This window comes from Amphibalanus amphitrite, unplaced genomic scaffold (assembly GCF_019059575.1).
Source record: "Amphibalanus amphitrite isolate SeventyFive unplaced genomic scaffold, NRLGWU_Aamphi_draft 000197F_arrow, whole genome shotgun sequence".
Taxonomy (NCBI): domain Eukaryota; kingdom Metazoa; phylum Arthropoda; class Thecostraca; order Balanomorpha; family Balanidae; genus Amphibalanus; species Amphibalanus amphitrite.
In genome coordinates, this window is record NW_024881692.1 from 426,027 (window position 1) to 451,516 (window position 25,490).

Sequence of the window (25,490 nt, forward strand, 5' to 3'; positions counted from 1 at the left end):
GAGGCATCAAAATTGTTGATAGGGGGAGACTTCCACATCCCAAATTTCCTTACGATGCAGACACCATCCCAGGCAGGAAGACTATATGTTGACAAGCGACAAGCCAGCCTCATTATAAATATTGTTTGTGACGAGCCCCAGGTGCAAGGAACGGTGGCGGAAAGGAATCGGTCAGCTTGAAACCAACGGACCGACCAGCAATTGGAAATGGGTGTGTAATTACGTTTGAACAAGAGAGAAATCAAACAGCAAGAAAAATCAACTCATTAATCAACCATTTGAGGATCTACCAGCCGAAAACACTCGCCTGAGGTTGTTCCAGAGCACGGCGCAGGTCGGCAACCCTCTCGGAAAGAAAAACACCCCCGATGAACAAAAATTTATTAAACAATATTTGTTTTTGAAAACATACTCCCCACCGCTTCCGGACCCCCAGGGGGCACAATCACAGGGGCAGCTTGCCCCCCAACTCTGGGGCCGTGGGGGCGGTGCCCCCACAGCTTTTAGACGGAATACCACTTTTTTTGCAAATGTTTTCTTTTTTGTTGAAAAAGCCGAGGGGTGAAAAATAAGTGGCCTAAAACCGGTGAGAAAACTAGATTTGGGGGTACCCTAGGTTGATCTCTATTATGGTGTGCCCCCCCCCCCCCAGTCGGAAAGTAGTTCCCGCGCCCCTGCACTCAGCTGACTCACCCTTAGGAACGTGCCTCCAGCGGCGGTCCCATGGGCGGCACTGGTAGTCATTGGTAGGACTCATATGCATAATTTTAGAATCCCAAAATTATTATTATTCCGTCACGCCGAAGCTTACGACTGAGGTTACGCTACACTACCAGAATTGCTGGAAAAGCTCAAGCTCAACCCTACCATCCAGTATATGTAAAGGGACGCCATTCAAGCTCTCTCTCTCTGGTGCCTTTTATAATAAGTCCACTCTTCGTTGGTCCGCGACTCCGCTTCTTGTACTGTATATGGTAGTCGCATTCTCTGATGGTCATATAGCTCTCTGACCGCCCGCCATGACATCCTTCATGACACTCCGGTGACTCGCGCTCAGTCGGGACTGTATCTGACCGCCTCGCTCGTGCCGCAAGCGGTGCGGAAGACCGGCCGCCGACAGGACTCGATCGGAGGGATGGAGTACTATCGAGGTCAGCCACGCAGGTCACGCTCCAACGCCGACAGCGGTCGGTTCAGGACTCTGGTGAGTGGTGATTGTTACATCGGTACTGCGGTACGGTCGTAGTGTCGAACATCAGGATACGATTTATCTATTCACTGGAGAGCTTAACCCAGCCGGCCCATCCATCCGAGTTGAGGCACTCGGTGTATGCCAAAAGCCGTTGCTATGAAAATGCTTATGATTTTGATTATATGGAGTAAATCAATGCAATGTTTTATTTGGAAAATGAATGATTTATTAAAAAGCAGTTGTGGAGGCTCTCACATCTTGGAATAGAAAGCTTAATTGCCGTTTGCTTTTTTTTTTATTTTGCCCACTGCCAAGGCATGTTCTACAACTTACATACAGCGCATTTGTTCATTTTGCAAGTCACTCTTTAATGTTCCATCTTTCCATTGTCTGTCACGACACAACTGGTACCGGAAGTCACTAACTTCCTGTCTGGGGCACCTTACCGTCACGCCGGCGGGCGGTGGGGTGGGCTCTAATTGCTCCCACGGACCTTGAACTTGCCGCGGCGTGGGCGAGCGCGCGCGCTACCGATCACCGGAGCGTAGCGCGTGCCGCCGACAGCGGAGAGGTGCCAGGTGGGAAGGCTGCTTACTGTATACACACGTGTGTGCACTGTGCAGTGTGTTCGTGTCTTGCCCCTTCTCCTCCTCTTTCTTTCTTTCTTTCTTTCTTTCTTTCTTTCTTTCTTTCTTTCTTTCTTTCTTTCTTTCTTTCTTTCTTTCTTTCTTTCTTTCTTTCTTTCTTTCTTTCTTTCTTTCTTTCTTTCTTTCTTTCTTTCTTTCTTTCTTTCTTTCTTTCTTTCTTTCTTTCTTTCTTTCTTTCTTTCTTTCTTTCTTTCTTTCTCTCTCTCTCTCTCTATCTCTCTCTCTCTCTCGCTCTCTCTCTATCTCTCTCTCTCTCTCTCTCTCTCTCTCTCTCTCTCTCTCTCTCTCTCTCTCTCTCTCTCTCTCTCTCTCTCTCTCTCTCTCTCTCTCTCTCTTCCCTTCCCTCCCTCCCTCCCTCCCTTCCTCCCTCTCCCTCTGACCTCTCCCTCTCCCTCTCTTTCTCTCTCTTTCTCTTTCTCTTTCTCTTTCTCTTTCTCTCTCTCTCTCTCTCTCTCTCTCTCTATCTCTTTCTCTATCTCTTTCTCTATATCTCGTCTCTCTTTTGGTTTATATTCAACCAACCTGTCTTGCGGTTACCTACACATGGGGACAACGTTTGCCAAACATGGCGCAATTTCAGATGTCGACTGCCGTGATTGGAGTGCACGTACACTATCCTCCTAAGCCAGTTGCGTGAGGTAAGATCTGATAGTGACCAGAAAAGTGTTCACCGGAAGTCTCACGGTTTTCCAAGCCGCCAGGAGCGACGACAAGGACACGCAGTCGGCAGGCGCCTGCCGCATTACGAGTACATAGTAAGTGCGCACTGCGCAGTGGCCGAGCACACCCATGGGTTGTACGAGAACGTCACGCTACGCCCAATTTAGTCTTGTGACGTCACCGAAACCACGCTGTCAATCATTTACTGCAGTGCGGCCAAATATAGCAGAGGTAGGGACTTGACAGGTAGCAAGTGCGACTTTTTTTGTTTACATCTGTGCTGGCCATATGTTTTGTTCTTTTCTTTTCTTTCTAGCTACGAGATGATAACACAATGAAAGATAAGAGTGACGATACAATTTTTGTTTCTCTCTAATGACTCCCCGAATTTCCGATATTCGGGTAAATTTAACCTCCGATCTCCCGGCCAGGTTCACCGTCCTCCAAACCCTCATATCAATCCTCAAGCCGCAATTTAGTGGTCCGTCTATCTAGACAGAAAGCACCTAAATCCTATCCCAACAAATAAAAAACGAATCCTCCCCCTGGCTGCACAATGACTTCTCTAAGGTCACCTTCAGCAATGCAAGGTCGAATACAAGGCCGAAACCATTTCATCGCTGATAGTACATACTTACTCATGCATGCACATTGTGTAAAACAGTTTTCTGCAAGCGTTTCTGCACCAGGACCGATATCAGATTCAGACGCGTGATTGCGCCCACCAGCGCTTTGCTTTCCCTGATGGCTTTGCAGCTTAGTAGGTGCAGGGTTTTGCTGAGCATGGTACAATATCAAATGTTTTATCGGCTGCGCTGGCTAGAGCACAGTTAGGCCATCGTTAGCCAGTGGCGTGGAGCAATATCGGATTAAGATTTTAATAGCTTATCGGGGGCAACTGCAGAACCCCGGCCTTTTTATTTTGCTTCGCTGCACCGTGATTTTGACCGATTGGAATGGAATTCGACGCTCTCCATGGATTATAATGGGTAAAAGTCTGGTCCCATGCAAGTCTCACGGTCTTGTTTCCTTTGCTGCCTGAAGTGAGCGTAGGAGTAACTGTTTGATGAACTTCTCCCACCTTAGATCCCATTTAACCGTTTTTTAAAGTCTTTATTTGTATGGCATACTGCTGACATTGGACGAAGGACGTCTGAACTCTGACAGATACAGTTGTGTATTCGCTGTTGACCGTCTCGGGAAGATTGCATCGGGAACCGTTTCAAGCGTTGACACTGTCTTTCAAGGGCTTGCGTCGCCTATGCCATTGCATCTTATTGGTACTGATTACTGAAGCTCCAACGTGTTCCGCCCATTTATGTTATTGCTAGCTGGTGGCCTTGTATACCTATGTATGTTTAGCGGCATAGCGGTCGGCTCTCGGCTTGTCGGCTAGCTGACTGGCTGGGCACACCGTCTTCAGTGATTGAATGATTGATTGTTAGTTAGACGCTTCAGTATCGCGAGTGTTCCATCTCCCGTTAAGAATCGGCTATAGTAGGTCGGTTCTGCCGGGTGGCCGAGCACACCCATCAGTGCCCCCTTTTTCGTCAGCATCCTCCTGACAATAGCGGCGAGCCCGGGTTGGTTCCGCCACATTGAACTGTGGTTTGTCAGGGTACGTGGGATCGACCGATTTCACTACCCTTCTCTTTGTATACAGCCTATCGTATATTGTGGTTACACGTCACTTCACCTATATATGGAAATAGTCTCGGCTGGTAACTTTCATGACGTCATGGGATCAACACCATCACTGTGTTTGCTTCATCGATGTACGCATTCATCAGCCTTACACAAAATAATAAAGGATGTAATCAAAACCTGCAGTGGGTTGCAAAGGTTGCAGTGGCATGCTTGCAACGGCATGAGTTTTTTCTTGTCAACCGTGGTGCCTCTTAACCCTTGGATCCCCGCTGCTCCCATCGTATTCACCTGCCGTACTCCAGTGATCTTCGCACCCGCGTCATACCCACCGTATGTACCGCGTCGTACTCACAATACCATTCTGACAGCCTTGCCTTGCTGCCTCCGCGATGACCTCACCGACACCCGCCATACCACGGTAGCCGCGTCAGGCCAGCCGGAGGCGCCGCCGCGGTCGGCTGACCTCTCGCTCTACGGTGGCTGGCGCGCGGTGCCTCCGCGGTGTGAGACCCGTTACTGACCAGCCGATACAGCCGACTGCTCACGACGCTCACGAGCTGCCGCTGTGACTCTGGGCGAACTCTGCAGGAATGGTGCATGCTACTGTAGCACAGACTGCAAGGATGTCTGCTTCGTAGCAGCAGCCATGATTGGTAATCCGGAGTCACTGGACACTGCAGAGTGCAGGCACTGTGGGCACTGCGCAGGTTCTGCTCTCTATAAGGATGTCTTTGCTTCGCTTTGCTCTGCACCGGCCTATTGTTTGCTTATATAAATGATAATTCTTCAAATTGTTCATATTGAACAAGTTGAATTGTTCATATTCAACTTCATATAAACACGCTGCCAAACATAGGATAGGTGAACATCCATCTGCATATCTGTAGTGGGTATGTAACTATTTGAGATCGGCAATCGACCTTCTATATCTCTTGAATTCGTCAATCTGTCAACATTCGGGGTACTGAACCTCTTCACACTCAGTTGGTGTTCTGAGTCTACTTGAAACTACGAACGTTTGTTGTAGCCATCGAGCCGTGGAATGGCTGAGCACATCAAAGGATGTGCTGTCTGCGCCACTGTAATGGTCGCCACTGTAATGGCTCTAGTCACCAACCGTGACCGGTTTTACTTTCGGTCGTTATGACTTCACAGTCTGGGTCCATGGTCTGGACGCTCCGTGACTCTCGGACAAGCTCCGTGAGTTTTCGTGATTCGTGACATGGGAGATGTCGTGATGTGATGTAACGAGACGTTTTCGCCGGCCAAGAACAGACCATCGACAACGATGCTGCTTCGTCCGTTTTTTTTTTTTTTGCAATAGATAAACCGTCTGTTTTTGATAACAGGCCTTTCGATAATGAATTATAGCGCCTAAAAGAAATCGTTATGTTTGTTTTCCTAGCTTTTGTTCGTGGATGTAACGCAGATGTAGCATGCCTGAGGTCGTCGATTCCGAGCTATCAAAGCTAAGCGATAACCGCAGCGCATGTGGAGCATGATCATAGAATAATTAATATGCTTCCCTGACCCTGTCTATTCGTTATGACAGCATGGAATGAATAATTTAGTGGATTCGTGCACTGCTGTCTACGTCTAGCTTTATATTTGCAGCATCTTTGTACGCTCCTTTTTCGTCATTAGGGTTTACGAGCCCACCAGAAAACTGGAAAAGCCCCACAGTATGAACTCCCCACATCAGCAGCAGGTGTCCCCCATTTCCTGCCGCTCATTCTCGTTGAATTCGGCTCCCATCAGACGTGTTCTGGCTTTCTCTGACGATTGCTGCTCTTGTTAGCGCTCCGCTCCCATGCGCACAGCTATCCGCTTTTGGTGGGCGTCCCAAGTGAAAACGAATGATGGAATGCGCTCGTTGTAACAAGAAGAAGATGTGATGCTATGGAATGTAGTTTGTGTTTTGGGTGAAAATAAATGTACGATTTCTTCTTATGCAAAGTTATTACCAGTGATATGAAGGTCTAGTGCCTTATGTCAATTGAAATCACTTGGCCTATTTTACATTGGTGATGTAGGCAACGCACCAATAATAAGCTATTATCAGATTCAGTCACTCATTCTCACGAGACTCACCATGCAACTAAATGAAAGTGCAATGTGGAAAGTTGCACTGCGGTCCACACATCACAAGGTGTAGGTCATCGTGAGACGCGAGAAGCCATTTTAAATGGCTGTTCAGCTATCGTTTTCACTCTCGGCGAGTGTCTTGGGAAGGCCAAACCAGGCTTTCTGGTGGTACCGGGGTGCGAACCGTGGATAGTTGGACTGGAAACCGAGTCAATTGACCTGAACGTAACGCCTCAGTGACGGTCAGTGCTGACCGGTTCTGACGTTAACCAGCTGGCGACCGCAGCTGAAACTGAAAGGCAACTGAGCCGCAGTCAGTTAGACAGTATTACTGACTGTCAACTTCTTTTTCATCATTGTTCACAGGAAAAGTGAATTATCTTATATTTACGCACTGTGAGTTCTGTCATAAATGTTCTGTCATTGTTGACCAGAAAAATGTTGGAGGACGGCGTTTGGAAGGGAACTCTGGCCGAAGTGCTTGACTTTCGACGATTCTGACAACTGACAGTATATGAACCCTGACACATTGACGACATTGCCGACACAGGCTGCACTGTTTCGGTAAAGAAGGCACCACACCTCGCTACACTGCCTCCACCAGACATGAGAGACTATCCTCAGAACGGATATCATTGACGGGATGCCTCAGGAAGAAGACAATGGAGATCAATGACCTCGGAGTGACGCCCGAGGACGACCCGAGACGCCGGAGACTGGGGGCATCAGCCGAGGTCACATGGCTTCTTCGGCCCGCGATAGAAAGCTGTCACCATCCGAGAAGTCGATTAGTAGGGGTATAAGGGTAGAGGTGAACGAACTTGTCCTTTTTATCTACATAGCCACTCTCGCTGCACAGTGCACAGTCCTAGTTCCTACGCGTCCCCACGCCAAAAAGTGACTTGACTCCACCGCCTCTCATGCCAGGGTGGTAACACTAACCACAAATCCCCTCCGCGGATCTCGTGTCCCGTGCGATCACGCGACCACCCGACCAGAGGCCACTCTCGCCTTTTGAAGGGCTTCTCGAGGGCGGCTTCTCACGTGACTCGATCTGCCTGGCGGCCGCGCGGGCGGAGTAGCAGAGGCGACACAGGCCAAACATTCTGCGTCAGTGAGCAAATGAGTCAACGATAGACGCCAGGCTTCGTTTTGTGTGGATTGTTTGGCTTCTAGCGTAATTGACGGCTTCGGAAGGCTACCTAGACGAATGAATGGCACCGGAGATCAAATTTTGCATAGGAATGTGACTTTAATTACAAGTTTCGATAGTTCGAGGCTGGCGTAAAACGTCAATGTGTAGGGGGCGTTAATAAGCTCTTTAGCGCCATCTTAAGGAAGACAAGTTGCCTTTATGCGGACTAAGACTTTGGAGAAAGGTCAGAGACCCAAGAGAGGTCGATAGACGTTATCGACGGCTCATTATCTTTAACTGCTAGTTGCACCTTCTTATTAAGGTTTTTCTAGTGAGCACCATGCAGTGGTGAGTGGTGACAATGGGCAAAGGAATTGTGAGAGCACTGGGAGGAATTTGGCGAAACGGGAGGGGATTTGGGTGACAGGGGATTCGGAGGTGTGAGAACATAAAGAGTTGGAGAAAACGGTAAAATATTCTAAAGAGTTAACAGACAGTAGCCCGAGGATCTAGGTATAAAAATGGGAGAAAAGGGAAGGACGGAGGGTGGGAGAGGAGCCCGTGCCCGACCCTCCGACCGCCAGGTGTGCCGTCACGCTCGGCCGGACCTGTACGATGGCCTGTCCCCTCCCTTCCTCCCTCCTCTTCCCTCCCTCTCTCTCTCCCCCTCCCTTCCAGCAGCCATCAGAGGTAATGGCCGGCTTCTGCTGCGGCAATGGGCAGTCAGCGGGAGGCGGGCAATGCCCTCCAGACTGTCAACACCGGGTAAATGTCAACACCCGACCACCCTATGTATTCCACCCGGCCCCACCCCAACTGATAGCGAGTATGTGGCAGTGTGGCTCTGTATCAATTCACCTGTATTTAGTTCTATTTGATGTTTTTTTATTATGAAGCGACTAAAAACATTTGTATACTGTACTGTAAATGCATTATGCGTACATATACATATATCGTCGGTATACAGTGATCTATGGATGAACGAAGCCGCTTCATTCCTGATCTACTTCGTCTTTCTACCGGCATGTTTTTTGTGATCAGTTTTTTAGCATGTCATGCTGAATCTGTCATACAGGACCATTCCGTCTCATCACACCAACCCGACGGATGAACCGTTCTTCTCGTCCCACCAGCCTTGGGAAGGTATCGTGTCGTCCCTCCCGCTTCACTAGACGCGGGACGGGACCGTTCCTCTCCATTCTATCAGCCGTTCCCGTCAGCCCGCGGAACTGATGCCCAGTCGCGCCGCCTGGCTGGTCATAGACACTCGTGGCGCGACTGTGACCAATGTGGCGCGCCGCGGCGGTCACGGCGCACCACCTGACACGGCTTAGTCCGCACTCGTGTGCACGGAGAGAGAGAGCTGGTGTACCATTTGGGTCGTACTTACATACGTTAACCATTGGCGACATACGTGTAAATCAGAAGCTCATGTTAAAGCTCTTGCTAAGATGACTTGAATCTGCCAGATGGTTTGCAAGAGAAATAAGGCTGTTGCAAGTTATAACACAATTTTATCGCTTGTTTTAATCGGTTGGAAGGCATGGAGGAAGGAAGAGAGGGAAAGAAAGAGGGAGAGCGATACCCAGAGAAGAGGGGTGACGTCAGAGAAGATAGAGGAAGAGAGAAGATGCTTGACTGAGCTCCACTAAACTCCAGTGTGATCTGTAACTCAGCTGCTCTTGACTGGCATGACGCCGAACAAATGCTACACATTTTATTATAATGTAACCTGAAATAGCCCAGTCGAATGGCTGGTCTGTCGGTCGATCCTCTTTTGAGAGTCTATTCCAGCTACTGAACAGTGGAAACACCGCTCTCCGGCACGTCTGACCTCCCCGGTAGCAATGGGTCACTCGGTGCCCTGCACGTTCCACACGTGCCTGCAGTGACCAAGGTTGGTCCGAACTCCGTCCCCCCCCCCCCCCCCACCGCCTCCCGCCCGGAGTGGCCGGATCCGGCGGGAGGGGAGGGGGGGGGGAGCGGTCGGAGGGGAGGGGTGGGGATTGACAGGTGAGGTCAGCGCCTCACGTCGGGACCTTGACTCGCATGGGTGCGCCGGTGGTCATGTTGACTCGCCTGGGCGCTGCTTTGGCCATGTCTCAGGTTACACGGCGGGTGGAGCTCTCGAGTGGCAGCTCCTGTTAGCACGGACAAAGATCGATGGAGTGGAAAGGTAAATTGGTAGGTAGTGTTTGCTGAATGATAGCAGTGTGTAAGGAACTTAAGAAGAAGGTAAAAACGACTTAAAAAAGCTTCGGTAAAGGTGCAGCATAAACGTGACGCAGCTTCTATAACGAAAAGTCTTCGTGACAATGCGAAGTTTGGCAAAGCTCTCTAATTTATTTATTATCTCTAGGTAGGTACCTACATATGTTTTCGGATTGATAATGTTAGTGAGCTGTAACTATTGCTCAAACTTAATAGATAGACTGAAGACAGAAAGCGAAAGTTTTCAGGGAATATCCCATATCTCATCATCTCAGTCACCATTCAGTTTGTTTCTTGATAACCATAATGCTTATTTCATCCTCGATTTCTCATAACTTTCAGTCACTGCGCCGTCGTATTCCCAGCTCGCTGCTTTTTAGTTTGCATCCCGTTTAAATGGTTCTTTGGCAACCTTTTTCCGTTTCCTTATTGTGTCATCCTTCCATCCACTTCCCCGGTTCCTTTTACTGTCACCTCGTTACTTTCTCGCCATGCTTTGTCACTGTGATGAAAATGCCACGCCATGTCGACATACCCACTGCGAGAACAGTAACAGTCGACAGTCGACACCCAACCTCTTCTGTGTCACTAGCGTCGAAAGCGCTCTCCGACCAGGGTCTCGGTCACCTAACACCGCCAGAGGCTTTGACCCGAGGGGTCCGTGGCCACCTGACACCGCCGGAGGCTCTGGTTTCCGGTCGGGACAGACTACACCGGAAGTGGCCGCTCACAGTGGAGTTGAATGTCGTAGCTCTGAGAGTGGGCTGGCCGTCAGAGCTCCGTTCAGAGTGTCGACAAGCTACCTTTTCCCCCATGCTATAATCAATTATCATTCATTCCTTCATAAAGAATCAAAAGCACTTTTAGATGTAATCGATGGACACACCCAAGATCGAAGGCCTACTATAAAGTACTATGACCCTTCCTCAAATACCTTTATCACCCTAATGTCATTTTGATCGCATGCGGTATGTATTTCTCCTGTTCGCAACACAATCATCTCAGGCACAGGTTTTAAAACCTCGTTACACTGTAAAAAAAAAGTTTAGCACCGTAGAGGTACTTTTCAATTGACTAATTTTCAGTACCCTAGCGGTGCTAAGCTAAGCATTTTATTCGTACTTAACTGAGATCTAGTTTAGTATCAAGGTGCTAATATAAGTACCCATATTTGTTTAGCACCCGTGTACTAAATGTAGTACCCTACACCTGCTAGACCAATTTTCAGTACCCTAGCGGTGCTAAACTTTAAAAGGTGCTAAGAATAACATGCAGTTAGTACCTTCCGTACTCACATATGAACCGTTTTAGCGCTATTGTTACCCCACGACAAGTAGAATAATGCTAACGAAAGCATTGGGGCTGAAAGTAGAATATCTATACTAGTTAAAGCTGCTGCATGAAAAGTTCGCAAAAACTGCTTTCTTTAGCAGCACATACTTTCACTAGTTACTGCAAAAAGGACTAATCAATTACCAAAAAGGAAATTGTGTAAGGCCGAAAAGACGTGCAAAAAAGGTTATATCCTAGATAAGTGATAACTACAAGTCTCAATGATTGTGTTTTGCATTCTGCAACAGGGGCGGATCCAAGGGGGGGGGGGTCACATGGGTCATGGCCCCCCCCCTTGAGGCCCGGGGCCCAAAGATCTGCCAGGGGCACCACCGGCCTATCAGGGGTATCACAGTCCTGACAGGGGCACCACAGGACCGCCAGGGGCACCACAGGCCTAGCAGGGACACCACGGGCCTGGTGCCCCTGGGCCCTGACAGGACTGTAACGCCCCTGACAAGCCTGAAGTGTCCCCGGCAGGCACGTGGTGCCCCTGACAGGCCTCAGGCGCCCCTGCAAGGCCGGTGGTGCCCCTGGCAGACCTGTGGTGTCCATGGCAGGCCTGTGGTGCCCTTGCTAGGCCTCTGGTGCCCCTGACAGGCTTGTAATGCCCCTGGAAGGACTGTGGTGCCCCTGGGCCCTGACAAGCCTGAGGTGCCCCTGACAGGCCAGTGGTGCCCTTGCTAGGCCTGTGGTGCCCCTGGCAGGCCTCTGGTGCCCCTGACAGGCTTGCGGTGCCCTTGGAAGGACTGTGGTGTCCCTGGGCCCTGACAAGCCTGAGGTGCCCCTGACAGGCCCGTGATGCCCTTGTTAGGCCTGTGGTGCCCCTGGCAGGCCTCTGGTGCCCTTGCTAGGCCGCTGGTGCCCCTGGCAGGCCTCTGGTGCCCCTGCGCCCGGAGAGGACTGGTGCCCCTGAAAAGTCTGAAGTGCCCCTCGGCAGGCCCGTGGTGCCCCTGACAGGCCTAAGGTGCCCCTGCAAGGCCGGTGGTGCCCCTGGCAGCCCTCTGGTGCCCCTGGCAGGCCTGTGGTGCCCCTGGCAGGTCTGTGGCGCCCCTGGCAGACCTGTGTTGACTGGTGCCCCTGCTAGGTCGCTGGTGCCCCTCACAGACCTGTGGTGCCCCTGGGCCTTGACAAGCCTGAGATGCCTGGCTATGACAGGCTCGTGGTGCCCCTGATAGACCAGTGGTGCCCCTGCTAGGCCGCTGGTGCCCCTCACAGGCCTGCGGTGTCCCTGGAAGGACTGTGGTGCCCCTGCCCCTAGGGGTGCTCATGGGCCCAACAGGCCCGTTGTGCCCCTGACAGGCCTGTAGTGTCCTTGCTAGGCCTGTGGTGCCCCTGCTTCCTGGCGGGCCTGTGGCGCCCCTACAAGGCCATAGGTGCCCCTGACAGGTTTGTGGTGTCCCTGGAAGGACTTTGGTGCCCCTGACAAGCCTGAAGTGTCAAGGACAGGCCCTTTAGACGCCAGTGTCAAGTTCGTCGGACTGACAACGATTTGCTTACCTGATAACGTTCCTGGTAAGTACTCACTACTCAGCGTCCACAACATATACATATACACATAGCACATTCATATATACTTGCTTACAATTGGTAAATGTGGTTGTGGCTAAGAGTTAAGATACTGAATAAAAATAAAAAATAAAAATAAAAAAACTGAAAATGGGGGCACCACCAAAATGAAGTGGACGAAATCCGTTGAGTTTTTAATTTTGGGTATAGGTAGGGGCACCACTTCGATTCATGACCCTCCCCTTGGAGTTTTCCTGGATCCGCCCCTGTTCTGCAATATTCCCGTGTAAGTGCATCTTTCAAGCATCCAACACATTATAAAATTAAAAAATAATAATGGAACATTTATTAACACTTCATATCATCTGCATGAAAAACAAATGTAAATATATACACAAACAAACGCACGGAAAATAACGAAAGGTCGCTCATATACCTGCACACTCGCAGTGACCGACGATTAACGCGAGATCGACTGGGGGAGGCGGGGGGGGGGGGGTCGTTGAACCGACGTTCCGTTCATGGCCATAAGTTCGACCTCATCCACGACCAGACGGCGTTTAGTGATAGACGGAACCGGAGACCCCGTGTTGTTGTCGTAGTTGTCCTCCATTGTAAGTGGTAGTCGACGGAAGAACTGACCAGGCCCCATGCCTGGAGCAAAAAAAAAAAACTGGATCAGTTCCAAGATTTTTTTTTTCTGTTGGGAGCTATTTTCGCAAACAACACAACTTTCCTTCAGACCAAGAAGCGCGATTTGCCAAAGTCGGAATATGAAGCACTTAAACAATATAAGATAATGTCAAAAGATACAACGTGTCAGACTCAGCAAAGTCGATCAACGTCGGTGTCGGTGGCATGTGTCGGTGGCAAATGCTCATGTACCACCCGGCCCCGGAGCACTTCACTTCACTTCACTGCACTGCTGCACTGCACTTCCCTCCACCTCACTGCCTCCCGGAGCAGGGGCACGCACTCCCATGCCACGCACGACGGATTCCACCGATAATAGCTGATTTAAGCTATCATTCCATGGCTATCACTCGGTGGCATGTGCCCGGAGCACTTCACTTCACAGTTCATTTCATTTCACTTCATATACCGGAGCACGTGCACACACTCCCACCACGACCAACGGACTCCACTAAAATGGCGCAACACGTGGCCGGAAACAGCTGGCACGCGCATGCGCATATCGCTCTGCGCCGTCAAAACGTGCTAAAGGGCTGGTGATAAGACTCCCAGAGATTTGTAAAGCAGGGCTTAGCTACTTTCTTTGGCGCCAATTTCAAATTTGTTTCCTCTGTAAGCATGTCCGGTTCTATTGTGATACTAACGTAAGCACCATATTCAGCAGTACCAACTTCTAAAACACTTAAAATGGTTCTAATTAGAAATCCAGCTTGAAAGAGCACTCACTGATGGACTGGGTACTAGCAGAAGTAGACGTTAAGCTCAGTAGAATAGGTGATCTAAACTTATAATATTTGATGGGAATGTTAGCTATCATTAGCACAGTATTAGCACCATGCTTCTTTGTAAATACGTCGTAGGGTTCTTTTGACGCTAAAAGGTGCTACGAATAGCAGCCGTTAGTACCCCAAATGCTAAACTTTTTTTTACAGTGTACTACAATGTCCTCTAAGCTGCTGGTCATGCGTCGGATGCTGCAGAGGAATGTTGAGTGAATTGAGCGGTGAGCCGGAGAGCCCCGCGGGGCTCTGAAGTTCATCTTCCATTCGATCACTGTCGTACGACCGGTTCCATTCATCATCGATCTGCTAATAGCTGAGAAAGCTCAGCCCACCACAGACAGGCTCCTGAGCTTCAATAGCAGTCTCATACGATCTGAATTCTGAGCATGACCCAAGGCTGCGACAGCTGCTGCACGGTTTGAGGTGGACCCAGTACGCCTCCTTGCGGCACACCGACCGGTGAGGAACGCGGAAGAAACCGCGTAAGGTCAGTCACGTGACCGGACGGTGGGTGAACCGGGCGGGTGATGCATGGGTCACGTGACACTAACGGGCCAGCAGGTGAAGGTGAGTGCACTGGTGATGACCGTTCGGTGGAACCAGTGAGGCAGGGCGGGGCTGTGGAATGTCGGAATGTCCAATGAGGATCAGATGGGCGCCACCTGCTCCAAGCTAAGAGGTCACACTTTATCTTTGACAAATGACATCGCCTCAACAGATGTTTGATGTTCAATAAGACTCATATGACAGCTCACGAAAACAATGATAAAGGCCACAGGGGACTAACCCGAGCGAATTCTTAGAGGCAGCCAGCTTGGAATGCCATCGCGATACGAAGTGGCTCCTTGAAAAGGAGGACTAAAATTGTTTTAAAAAATGGAAACACTTCTGTCGTTTTCTCCTTACCTTCCATCTCAGCATTTGTTGCGCCAGTCGCCACTGTTTGTGGGTGGTCGGAACCTCTCGTGCCGCCCCGTGTCTGTCGACGCGGCGTGCCTTTCCGCTCACGGCGTGATCCAGCACCGAAACGGGAGGCGGTCACATCACACACCCCACACCTTTTGTGGGCCACCTTAAAACCACGGCTTTGGACGTGCCGTATTCTGGTGCACGGCCCCATGCTTCAGCTTCAGCTATATGACTTGGCTGCTCGGGTCAACTCGGGAATGAACTTGTTTTGTGACCTCTGACACTATGGGCTTGTTTTGGCGTGGTTGAGTCTTTGACCTCACGTGCAAGTGGTATTGTACTTTGATGTTATCGTGACGACTATCATGTGCATCAGCTGTTGAACATTGTTTTGGCGAACTGCTGTGTTGTCCGCTGTGGTGGTCCGTTGGGCATTGTGCGCTGTGCACTCTGCAACTGTGCATTATTTACTAACTTTGCCTTCTCTTTTCGTTTCAGCGGTGCAGTGGCAGGAGCGGCGAGCGACCAACCAAAAGTTGTGACTCCGCCAGAGGAACATTCCTGTTGGCGATCAAGGACATGACTGTCATGCAGTCGAAAGCAGCGCTTGATGGCGAAGTGTGTTTGAGAAAGTCGTGGACTAAGGAGGTTTGAATGGTCCCTTGGTGAACGAACGTCTCACTGCTTCAATGTTTCTCTCTTTGTATTTATTTCATATTTATGCATTTATTAAAGTCGACCAAGTCACACATCAGGAACACTGAACATGAATGAAGACGTTGCATCAACGCAGTGCCTTCAACTTCTGGGTGACCGCAAGGCCTTACACGACTTTCATGTGAGAAGTGCTGTTGGAGAACATTGAAGAGTCTATTTCCTCCAACATAACTGTTCACAAATTCTCTACCCAACCCAGTGATCGTGTCATGCTTCATGAGGTGGCCTCATCTGACTCTGAGAGGCAGTGTTTTATCGTTAATTTGAATCAGAAACGTCACACTGGCTGAGAGCTGGCCGTCCGAGTGGCCGATGTCGGCCTCTCCTCCTGCATCGACCTCCTCCTCTGGGGACGCCATGCTGCTGGCTCTGTGGACTGACTGGCACGATGGCACCGTATCCATGGCAACCAACGATCAGCTGTCGCTCGAGTGGTCCATGCTGAATGAAAACTGCTACACCTGGGACGATAACGGTGAGTACCGTACCTACTGCATCAACAGTCAACAACACAGCCTACTTATGCAACACGTAATGCATTATCCCAAAAGTCGGCAGCCCCCACAACGTTTTGAGCCGGGGTCAAGACGCACACAAAACGAAGGCTAGCAAAATTGAAACAGCGGGTACTTGTCCCATGGAAAGCTATCAATGATCCATTAGCGATTACCCAGCTACCTACAACATTCAGCGCCTGCCCATCGATCATATTAATAAGAATTACACACTCGTCAGGGCAAGATTGCTTTTTATAGCTCTTGCAACGGAAATAAAATTCACGTTATTTTACCCGTGCGTTGTTGTTAAATGTGGATCACTTTATACTCTTTCGCATTTGCATGTCAAGGAACCCGTGCGTGTCAAACGGTCTCCACAGTCTCCAGTTCCACCTGACTCAGAATACTGACCCACACAAAGCGACAACGTCTCAGACCGATTCAATTCAAATGTCGGGGCGCCATGAGGTGTCCCGTTCTTTCTGTGGCACGCCAAGGTAACGTGCTGGGAACAATAGTCGGTGGGTCGGTGGGAGGGGAGGGGGGCTGGGGTAGAGTGGTGTGGGTCGAGGGAAGCAATGCTTTTGGGTCACATCACAAGGAAGGTCATTTCAGAAACGAGAGGTGACTTCTGAGGTCTGCTGAGTGCTGACGGTGGATGACCATGGGATAATGTATTTGTGGACGATGGACGATGGACGATGGACGATGGATGATGGACGATAGACGATAGACGATAGACTCGAGAACGGTGGACGATGAAACGGTGAACGGTGGACGGTGGATGTTGGACTAGTGACGGTGGACTGTGGACCTGTAGACGGGTGATGGACTGATGGACTGTGGACTACACTCAGTATTAGACTCATCATTAGATTGATGCGCCGGTGACGATAGAGCGGTGAAAGTGAAACGGTAGTGGTTGGTTTGCAGTGTCAACCGTACACTGTGCAGCATATCACGGCCACACATCACTGGAAGTCGCAGACGCTGATATGAAATATGAATTAATACAATTATATGAAGCGCGATATCAGATTGTTGGCTTCTACACGGTTAACTAAACCAAATTTGCTTCTCAGAAAGCGAAGCGAAAGGCACAAGCGAAGGCAATAACAGAACGGCTTACGTGTCGCCGGATGGGGGCGAAAGGGACAGTGGGAAGCCAAAAAGGAAGCCCGACGGCCGACTGGCCGTATCGACAAGAATGGGTAAAGGGAAGATACCAAACAACTTTTTCTGTATATGTGGTCAGTGACTGTTGAATTGCAATACTATAATAGACTGGCTCTACGCATAATGTAGGTATCATATGTATCTATTAAATATTTTTGCAATAGGTGTTTATTGACGAGGAAAATGTAATAAAGAAGGAATAAGATAGGTATATTCTGACCAGCACGTCATTAAAACGTAAGTGTGAACCCAGAAGAAAACTAAGCAGGCATTTACTGGATGGCAGGGCAATGAAATCAATGTTGAGACAAGTCGCTGACAGCTGTAGCCATTGTCCACAGCCCAGTGGCCATCTCACGATCTGTCCCACGGGTCTGCCTCACTCGCGAGTTTTTAGTCGCCCTCCCGTGCGGTCGGCGCCGGAACCCGGCACACTGCTAGCTCTCTGTGACTGCGCGTGACACTGCTGGCGCGTGATACGCGGCTCTTCCGTCGTGACTCGGAGCTGAGACGAACCGTGGCGCACCGTGACGAAAGCGCCACGACCTAACGACGAGACGGGTTTCTCCGAGAGTGTCAAAGGCTTGAGACGACAGTTACAGTGTTTGATTTTATCAGTGATACGGGTTGTTTAAATACCGGCGTGGTATCAAATTTTGAGCCACTCGTGTTGCATTGTTATTTCAATATTTCTTCAGAAGTTTTTTTAGGAGTGCATGAAGATGTTATACTTGCAAATAGGTACCTTTTATATAAAAAATAGGCTACTGGATCGACAACTGGAACCCACATTAGGTGGATCTGTTTCGCAGGCTCGGAACCCGACAGGCGGATCGGGCTGATAACGCTTTGCCTCCCATCACCTATCGGAAGTCCGATGCAGCCTGCGGGCGCTCTTCCAACTGTCGGCTGAGGTACGGGGTGTTCTTATCATTGTGGGGATCATGTACCCCATTCTTGACTGAGGGATTGGTCTATTTGCCACGCTATACCAAGGTTAAGCTGCTGAACCATCAAGTAGTTATCAATTGAGACTCGAGAAGGTCGAGTGGAGAAGGCCAGGTCGGGGTGTGAATGGAACAGTAGCGCCGCCCTCGGAGCACTCCGAGTTCTTGTGCTGCCACCTAGTGGATGATAGTGGTACTTGTCTCATTCACGCAAACCTAGTACTGGATAATGGATATCACCGGAACAGTAAGAGAGACATTCTTGAATGCTGATGAGCCATATAACGAATCAGTTCTGTCATAAAAATTCCATCGCACTAGCGTCATATAAGTTGCAGTCCTTCCGTTCTTCTGTCGATAAACTCGCACCAGGTCATGGGACCTAAAGGCGAGTTTTGCGTGTTATGCCTACCACTGAAAACACATAAAAACCCAGAAAGGTTTACTAGTACCCGTGGGGGTTACCCGCTGTGCCTGTGACCGACCTACGGTTACCTGTTCTTTGCACCTGAAATACCACGATGTCTATCTCCTGTAGAGTCAGACACAGACCTGCCGGTGGCGCTAGTGTGCGGTACCGGTAGGTCCGCCGGCTAAGGTGCGCTAACGTAGGTGGCGCTTTGAGCGCGGACCTCCACCAACAGAGCAGGTGAGCCAGGGCCGTGGCTGTGTGCCGTTGTCTCGCCGTGAGACCAGGTGTTCCACGGTTCCCAGACCGCTGGAGGCCACTGAACGCCGGGAGCGTGCCGCTCTTGGCGGCTGGACAATCATCGATCCACTCGTGACCTTCCCATGAGGCCGGCGGACGGTCGGCGACATTGAACCGAGCCGGGCGGGGCCGGCCGGCTCACCCCCAGTGAAAGTAGGTACCCCTGGCCGCCGCCCCCGCCGCCTCCCGCCCCGCCGCGCCGGCCGCGTTCAGCCAGTCGGCGCGCCTCGGTGGGCCGCGACGCACGTGACCGTCACGTCGGTCCCGGCGCTGCCGTCGGTACCGACAAAAGTGAGGTGACACGTGCGAGGGTACACCCGGAGCTCCACCGTCAAGGGCACCTGTTCGCACAGCTTCGGCACGCGCGTGCAGTTTTTGTGCTGGTTTATCAAGGTCGGTGCAAACCGCACCCGGGCGGTGTCCGTCCCACTTCTGGACGTGTGCGGTGGACGTGTGTGCAACATTTGACGCCATTGTGCCCGCCCGGCGCAGCGCGAGTGGTGTACCGGAGGGAACTGTGCTGGGACCTGTGTTCTAACCATGGCTCTGGCGGGTGGTTTAACCAGCGCGGTAGTGGGTACCGAGCCAGGGCTGCTGCCTGGTGGGACGAGGATGGTGTCCGAGGCGGAGGGATCCGGGGAACCCAGCTGTGTGCACCTCTGCGAGCAGGGCACCTGCGTCATGCATGGTGAGTAGACACACGGTCGCCAGTCCGCTTGTCATGATATTCTCTGAGTTTGTCAGAGCCGAAGATTGTCCGTAGAGGGTGCACTGCAGTGTACTGAGCCCTCTTCTGCGATGCCGTATACCTACCGAGCGATTTCCATTCAATGCAGATTGCAAGTTGCATTAGTCGTTTCAGTCGTGGTAGCTATAACTAGTCGCCCCAGTTCAGGTAGCTTGTGTTAGTCCCCCCAGTGCACGTAGCTTGCTTCCAGTTGAGGTAGATTGCACTTGTCGCCCCAGTCGGGTCCGTCTGAGCTCCGAGCCTAGGAATAAACCATGCCGAGCGACCGCGCGGTCCGTCAGATCACTCATCACTATACATCCTCTCGGCGTACCAAAAAGGCGGATGACGTAGACAAGATGGCATGCAGTCGGAGCTCTGTGCTTATCGGGTATGGAAATTCTACATTTCGTGTAACTCCGGGCAACGTTTGCGAAAGACAACGTGGCAGGGAGCCTGCAACCGCAGCCGCAGCTGAATAATGTATGAGAGTTGAATCATTTGTTGAGGACACCACCCAGCTAGAAAGCTCCTTGAACGATGCAAAACATCGCGGCAATTAATGAATAAACGACCCTTAAACCTTCTTAACTTCCGCCATGCTACTGGTTTTCTCCTAGACGATAAGTTTTCCATTTTACTTGTACAGACTGAGGATTGTTTGGCACGGCAGTGCATCTTATATGCACCAGTTGGCGGGCGGCAGTTGGCACTGGATCAGTGGTATTCTGGTGCTGTTATTAAACGGGCTTCCTGCAGGTGCGCCGAGGCCGGCAACAGTTGATGGTATGCTACCCCATTCGGTCGATATGGCTTCGGGCTTCCATGAGACCATAGTTGCTTTCCGGTCGAACCAGCTACCTACATACTGGGCTGTGTAGGAAGGTTGGGATGATCTGGAGGTTATTGTTTCGTCTGGAAATAACTCATGAGGCAATAGTCCTCATGAGGCGGTGCATGACAATATAATGAAGAGCGTCTTGTGTCCGTCAGCATGCTAATTGCCCATCCCCAATTTATATCATTGGATGATCAATCCATACCTTCTTAATAATCTTCGTATCACATCTGCCTAATTCTTGCCATACCTTTTCCTTCGGAATTTTATCCAAGACAATAGTTTTGATCGTTTTGAGCAGCTGTGATATCTAACCGGCTTATTATCAATCTTACATGGATAGTATGTTGATATCACATGGTGCGACTCATCGTCTCGCATCGTCGTAGCATGTTCAGCTTATCACCCCTCTGATATGAGATGATGCGATGTCACATGCAGTGTAGGTTATTCATAAATCGGTAGACAGCTACGTTATAGCCGAATGCTGAGTAATGGAACCCGATCGCTCACCTAACCCAGCCACGCAAGGTTCACATCTCACCCTACCCTGCCGTGGTGGGACGAGTTGCATCACCGCTGCGACGTGTCGTGTGGTATTATCCCGTTTGTGGCAGACTCTCAGCCTTGACGCCATGCACCAGACTGTGTGGTAACTCTGGAACGGAGACAGCACACTCAACACTAGTACAGCACGGCCTTGCCGTTGTGAGTGAGCGTTTCTGGTTGAATAGCGGCCGTGTGGTGTGTGGTGACCGCATTTTGTCACGTCTGACATGTCATTCACACCACATAGTGTCATAGAATGTGGCGGCGCTAACAAGTTCCACCCTCAGCTGACGTGCTATTGAATCGTGTCCTGAGAAGATCGATGGTAAATATATCTTTGGCTCTTAGCCGGTCAGGGTATGACGGATGAGCCTCATCATCCTTTCCTGTCAAAATGTGTGTTAACGACAGTTTTACTAGCTGCCGTGCGTCAGCGTATGTAAACAAATCGGCGGCGCTTTTTCATTCTACCCAGCCCTAACTGTATGTGCCCAAACTGTTTTCTGTTATTCACCCGAACCTTGGTGTTTCAGGCCTCAGCCAAATGTCTAATAATGAGACGCTAATTGGCCATTACTTGCCATTAACACAGAAACTGAACATCTCCGACCCTCCCTTGTTCACGTGTCAGTCATCATCTCTACCAACACGGGAAGACTAAGAGCATGGCCAGCTTTATGTAAATGCTCGGCAACACGCCGCCCTAAGCCATGGGTAACTGACGGCTGATGGGTGGTGGTCTGTCCTTGGCTGCTGCTGAGTGTTTGTTCCGTCGTGTTGATGGACTCACAGCACGTAATGGGCGGGAGAGAGAGGGAGAGAGAGAGAGAGAGAGAGAGAGAGAGAGAGAGAGAGAGAGAGAGAGAGAGAGAGAGAGAGAGAGAGAGAGAGAGAGAGAGAGAGAGAGAGAGAGAGAGAGAGAGATTTTATAAAGTTTGTCCTCGCATTTGTAATCTTATTTAAGCCACATCCGGATGGACTAAGCGGCATTGACAGGGGCGGAGCTTCCTATACAGTTGACAACTTGGAATTTTGCCCGACCAGTAAGCGTTCTGCCCCACCAACTTAAAATGATTTCTAAGACTTTGTTGATTTGCAAATTAATCTTTTTCGTATTGAAGAGCTTTGGAATGTCTGTTGAACGCAAAATACTTTATCTGTAATGATAGGAACTGCAATTCAGTGTGACATTTTATTCAAGTTCATAATCGGACTTTGTGGGTTTGACGACTTTTTGCCCCACCAACTTCCCTGGAAAAGCTCCACCCATGGGCATTGATGTTTTTTTGTTTGTTCGTGTCTCTCGTAGGTGCAGTCTGGACAGTGGACAGTAAAACCGTATGTTACTGACCGACTTGGTCTTCTTTTAGTTTTCCTCATTCAGCCTGTGGCATTGCCCTCATCCATTGCAAACTCGTTTTTGGTTTTATGATCAGGTGACCTTCCTAACGGTTTTCCACTACCATTGTAGGACTACCTGTTTTGTACCTCGTAACGGTCGATTTTGTCAGTTGTATCCTCATACAGATCCATAAAAGGAAAGATCTAGCGATTACTTTGCATCTTTTTGCGTGTGTTATTGGATATGGTCCTTGTCCAGCTTATATCGTTCATCACAGTCGTTGTCCCAGTAGCTTCGCGATAAACTTTTTACACGGGGTCAAATATACAAACAACCGCAAGCGGTGTCATATGAAGCCTGATAGCAATCTTCAGTGGTGAAAACGACCCCATGGCAATACCCCTAAGAGCCTTGCGGCAAACAACTGCAGGACGCAAACAGCTACCTGCGGTGTCCCAGGAGGGGATACGCCGCCGTGAGCTGCAAACAACCTCACGGTCACGAACACAAATAACTCAGAGTTAATTATTCAGGCAGGTCATTTTAATGAATCCATGAAGCCTCAACAGCATTTTGCTGTTGCCTAATAATCAACCAAACTCGGTTCAGCCTTCGCTAGTTAATGACATTCAGCCCAAGTCGATCGCTGTCAACTTCGGTTCAGCCTGATTTACAACCTTCATATGTACCTATTTTGGTCCATGGTTCAGCTAAAATCAATACAGTTCAGCTCAGTTCTGAACAACTCACCTCAGCTCAGCTCAGCTCGATGCAGCTCAGTATTCAATCCCAGTCCAGGACAATTAATGATATTTAATCCAGTTCAGTTTGGTCCGGTCTGTCTGGTTCATCCCTAATCAAGTCCTCTCCAGCCCAGTCCAGTTTACCTTCAGAATCCAGACAGCGCCCCTGGCCCTGCTCGTCCATGGCGGACATTGCTGAAGGATTCCAGCCGCCTGCCCAGGGCCGGTCGGCCGGTCGAGCGCAGACACTTCCTTTTGGAAGGATTCCAGCCCAGTCAGCCGACGATTTAGCCTCTCCGTGCTTCGTGTCTGATCTCGTCTATCAGATCATCGGACTGAGATATATGCTGGCTTCTCATTACAGCGCCCGATTATTTACATGCAGCGCCAGCTCAGTTGCAGTTAGGTAGGTATGTGGATTGCCTTTGGCGGTGGTCGGTGCTTATCAGCTCGCTTGAACGCTCAAAGATCATTCAGAGTTTTCTCGACACAACCATCCGAGCTATTTCCTCCATTGTTTATGCTGGCATTTACAGTGGCCAATTGTGCTCCCAGGTATAGGAGGGCCAGAGGGAGGATGGGGAAGGGACGCGCCCTTGTCGAAGGCACCTGGTTAACCTTGAGCTCGGACGGCTTTCTTTCCGGCGCTGTCAATGATGCGGTGTGTCGACCAGCTTCTGATTGATTGATTGTCCACTCCTTTCCGGGACACGGCAGCGTTTACATACACGCAACTGACTCCAATAGGGATTGACATTTTAAAAGTTCAGTCTTGCATACCTGATGACATTTGTGGTCGTGTATAATAGTCTAGTTACAACAAGAGTTACAAGACGTTATTGATAGTATGTAGTTCTGCTTCTTTTAATATGCACATACGGTTTTATTATGTTTTAGGGGGCTTTATTGCCATGACATTTACTCATTTAATGGTATACTGTTTCTACGTCTAAACAGCAAGAAGGAACAGGACCGAATGCGTGCAAGTTCTCAGTTGGACTGTCCAATAACGGGCAGGTACCGATAACGAACTTTTTATGCTTATCGATGTGAAAAACTCTCGCCTGCGGTCTGAGAGACCGCGGTGTGTAGTTTGAAAAATTTAGGTACCGTGTATTTGTTACAAGAGAGGTGGTTACTTCCTCAGTTTCTTTTTTTATACATGTATAAGTTAATTCCCAACAAGCTGCAGCTTGTGGAGAATAAACTTTTTTTTTACACGAAACATGGAGTTAGACGCCATATGACTGGATATGGCTGTCCGAAGCTTCTATGGATGTGTCCAAGTGATGATGATGATGATGTGTTCGGGGTATCGCCTTAGCATCGGCACCCCTTGAGAACCCCTGGGTTTGGGCCATCTCGGCGACACTGACGCCGTGCCGCAGACACCGATGGCGCAGTTGGCCGGCCCTGTGCGCCAGTTCACACCCTGGGGCTATTCGGGTCGCGAGCCGTCGTGTCATCCGCGCGCCGGCCGTCCATCACAGATTCCAGTAGCGTTCCGGACGGCGCGCGGCGGGCCGGTTAGGGCTCTCACGCTCTCCCGTACGGGACCCCGGTCATGTCAGGCATAGATGGACAGTGGGAAAGGCTGCTGAGTGGTGATTGAAGAAGGGCTCGGTGACTGAACCGCGATGACTGGTCGTAGAGAGACGAGTCATCCAGCCATAAACGGGTTATCCAGCCATGGGCTTGAGCGTTTCTCAGTGGAGACACGGGCTATCTAGCCATAAATGGGTTATCCAGCTGAAACGGGTCACTCAAATTAAGTGATACCTCACCCATTGCAACCTTTGACATAACCTCCAAAACTAGTCAAATAATTTCCGAGTTATTTTTGCTGAGCCATCGAATGTCGCTTGCCGTTTTTCAACACCCGGTCCAGTAGCTTGCCGAACTAGTTTTGTTGATGGTTACCGGCCATTGACTTTGTGTGGGCTGATTATGGTGTCGCAATGCACTTGTTGAGATAACTTCAATGCCTGATTGTTGCAGTAGTTCTGCATTAAGCAATCTATCTTTCACAAATCACAAAAATGAATAACGCCTGCGACATGGTCATTGCAAGTCCATGAGCTCACTAGTGCTGCACACTTGTAAGCACGCAAATCAGTACGCATGTAATTACAGTCACAGTTCTCGCAGCATACACGTATGACGTATGTCCTGCTTCCTCCCAGATTTTCTTCTCCGTCCACCGGATGGGAGATGGCGAGGGAGTGCCGATCTCAGACGAAATGTGGGAGGGTCTGTGTAAACGTCCCATTAACAGAACTCAGTGTGAAGGTCCCCGCTTTCACCGTCAATGCCAGCGTTAATGGGGCGTGTGATTGTGGCAGATGTCCCTTGATTGAAGCGGATGGAGAGGTCCACTAACTAGAGAAGAGAGAAACTCATGTATCCAAGTTTCAATTTATTGTAAATCCTACATCCACTGATG

The 25,490-nt window shown here is 49.9% G+C and overlaps 1 protein-coding gene across 2 annotated transcripts in view; it reads left to right on the forward strand.

The window, feature by feature from the left end:
• The window catches only part of LOC122384736 (cerebellar degeneration-related protein 2-like), a 94,426-nt gene that overhangs the window by 32,295 nt on the left and 36,641 nt on the right, over nucleotides 1-25,490 (forward strand). The window contains exon 2 of one of the 2 annotated variants that reach the window (XM_043372439.1): nucleotides 15,301-15,994. In XM_043372439.1, coding sequence (XP_043228374.1) covers nucleotides 15,832-15,994 — 163 coding nt within the window. In that variant the 5' untranslated portion in view covers nucleotides 15,301-15,831. Of the gene's footprint in view, nucleotides 1-15,300; nucleotides 15,995-19,063; nucleotides 19,537-25,490 lie in introns of those variants that run through there. The other variant, XM_043372441.1, reaches the window with a different exon arrangement.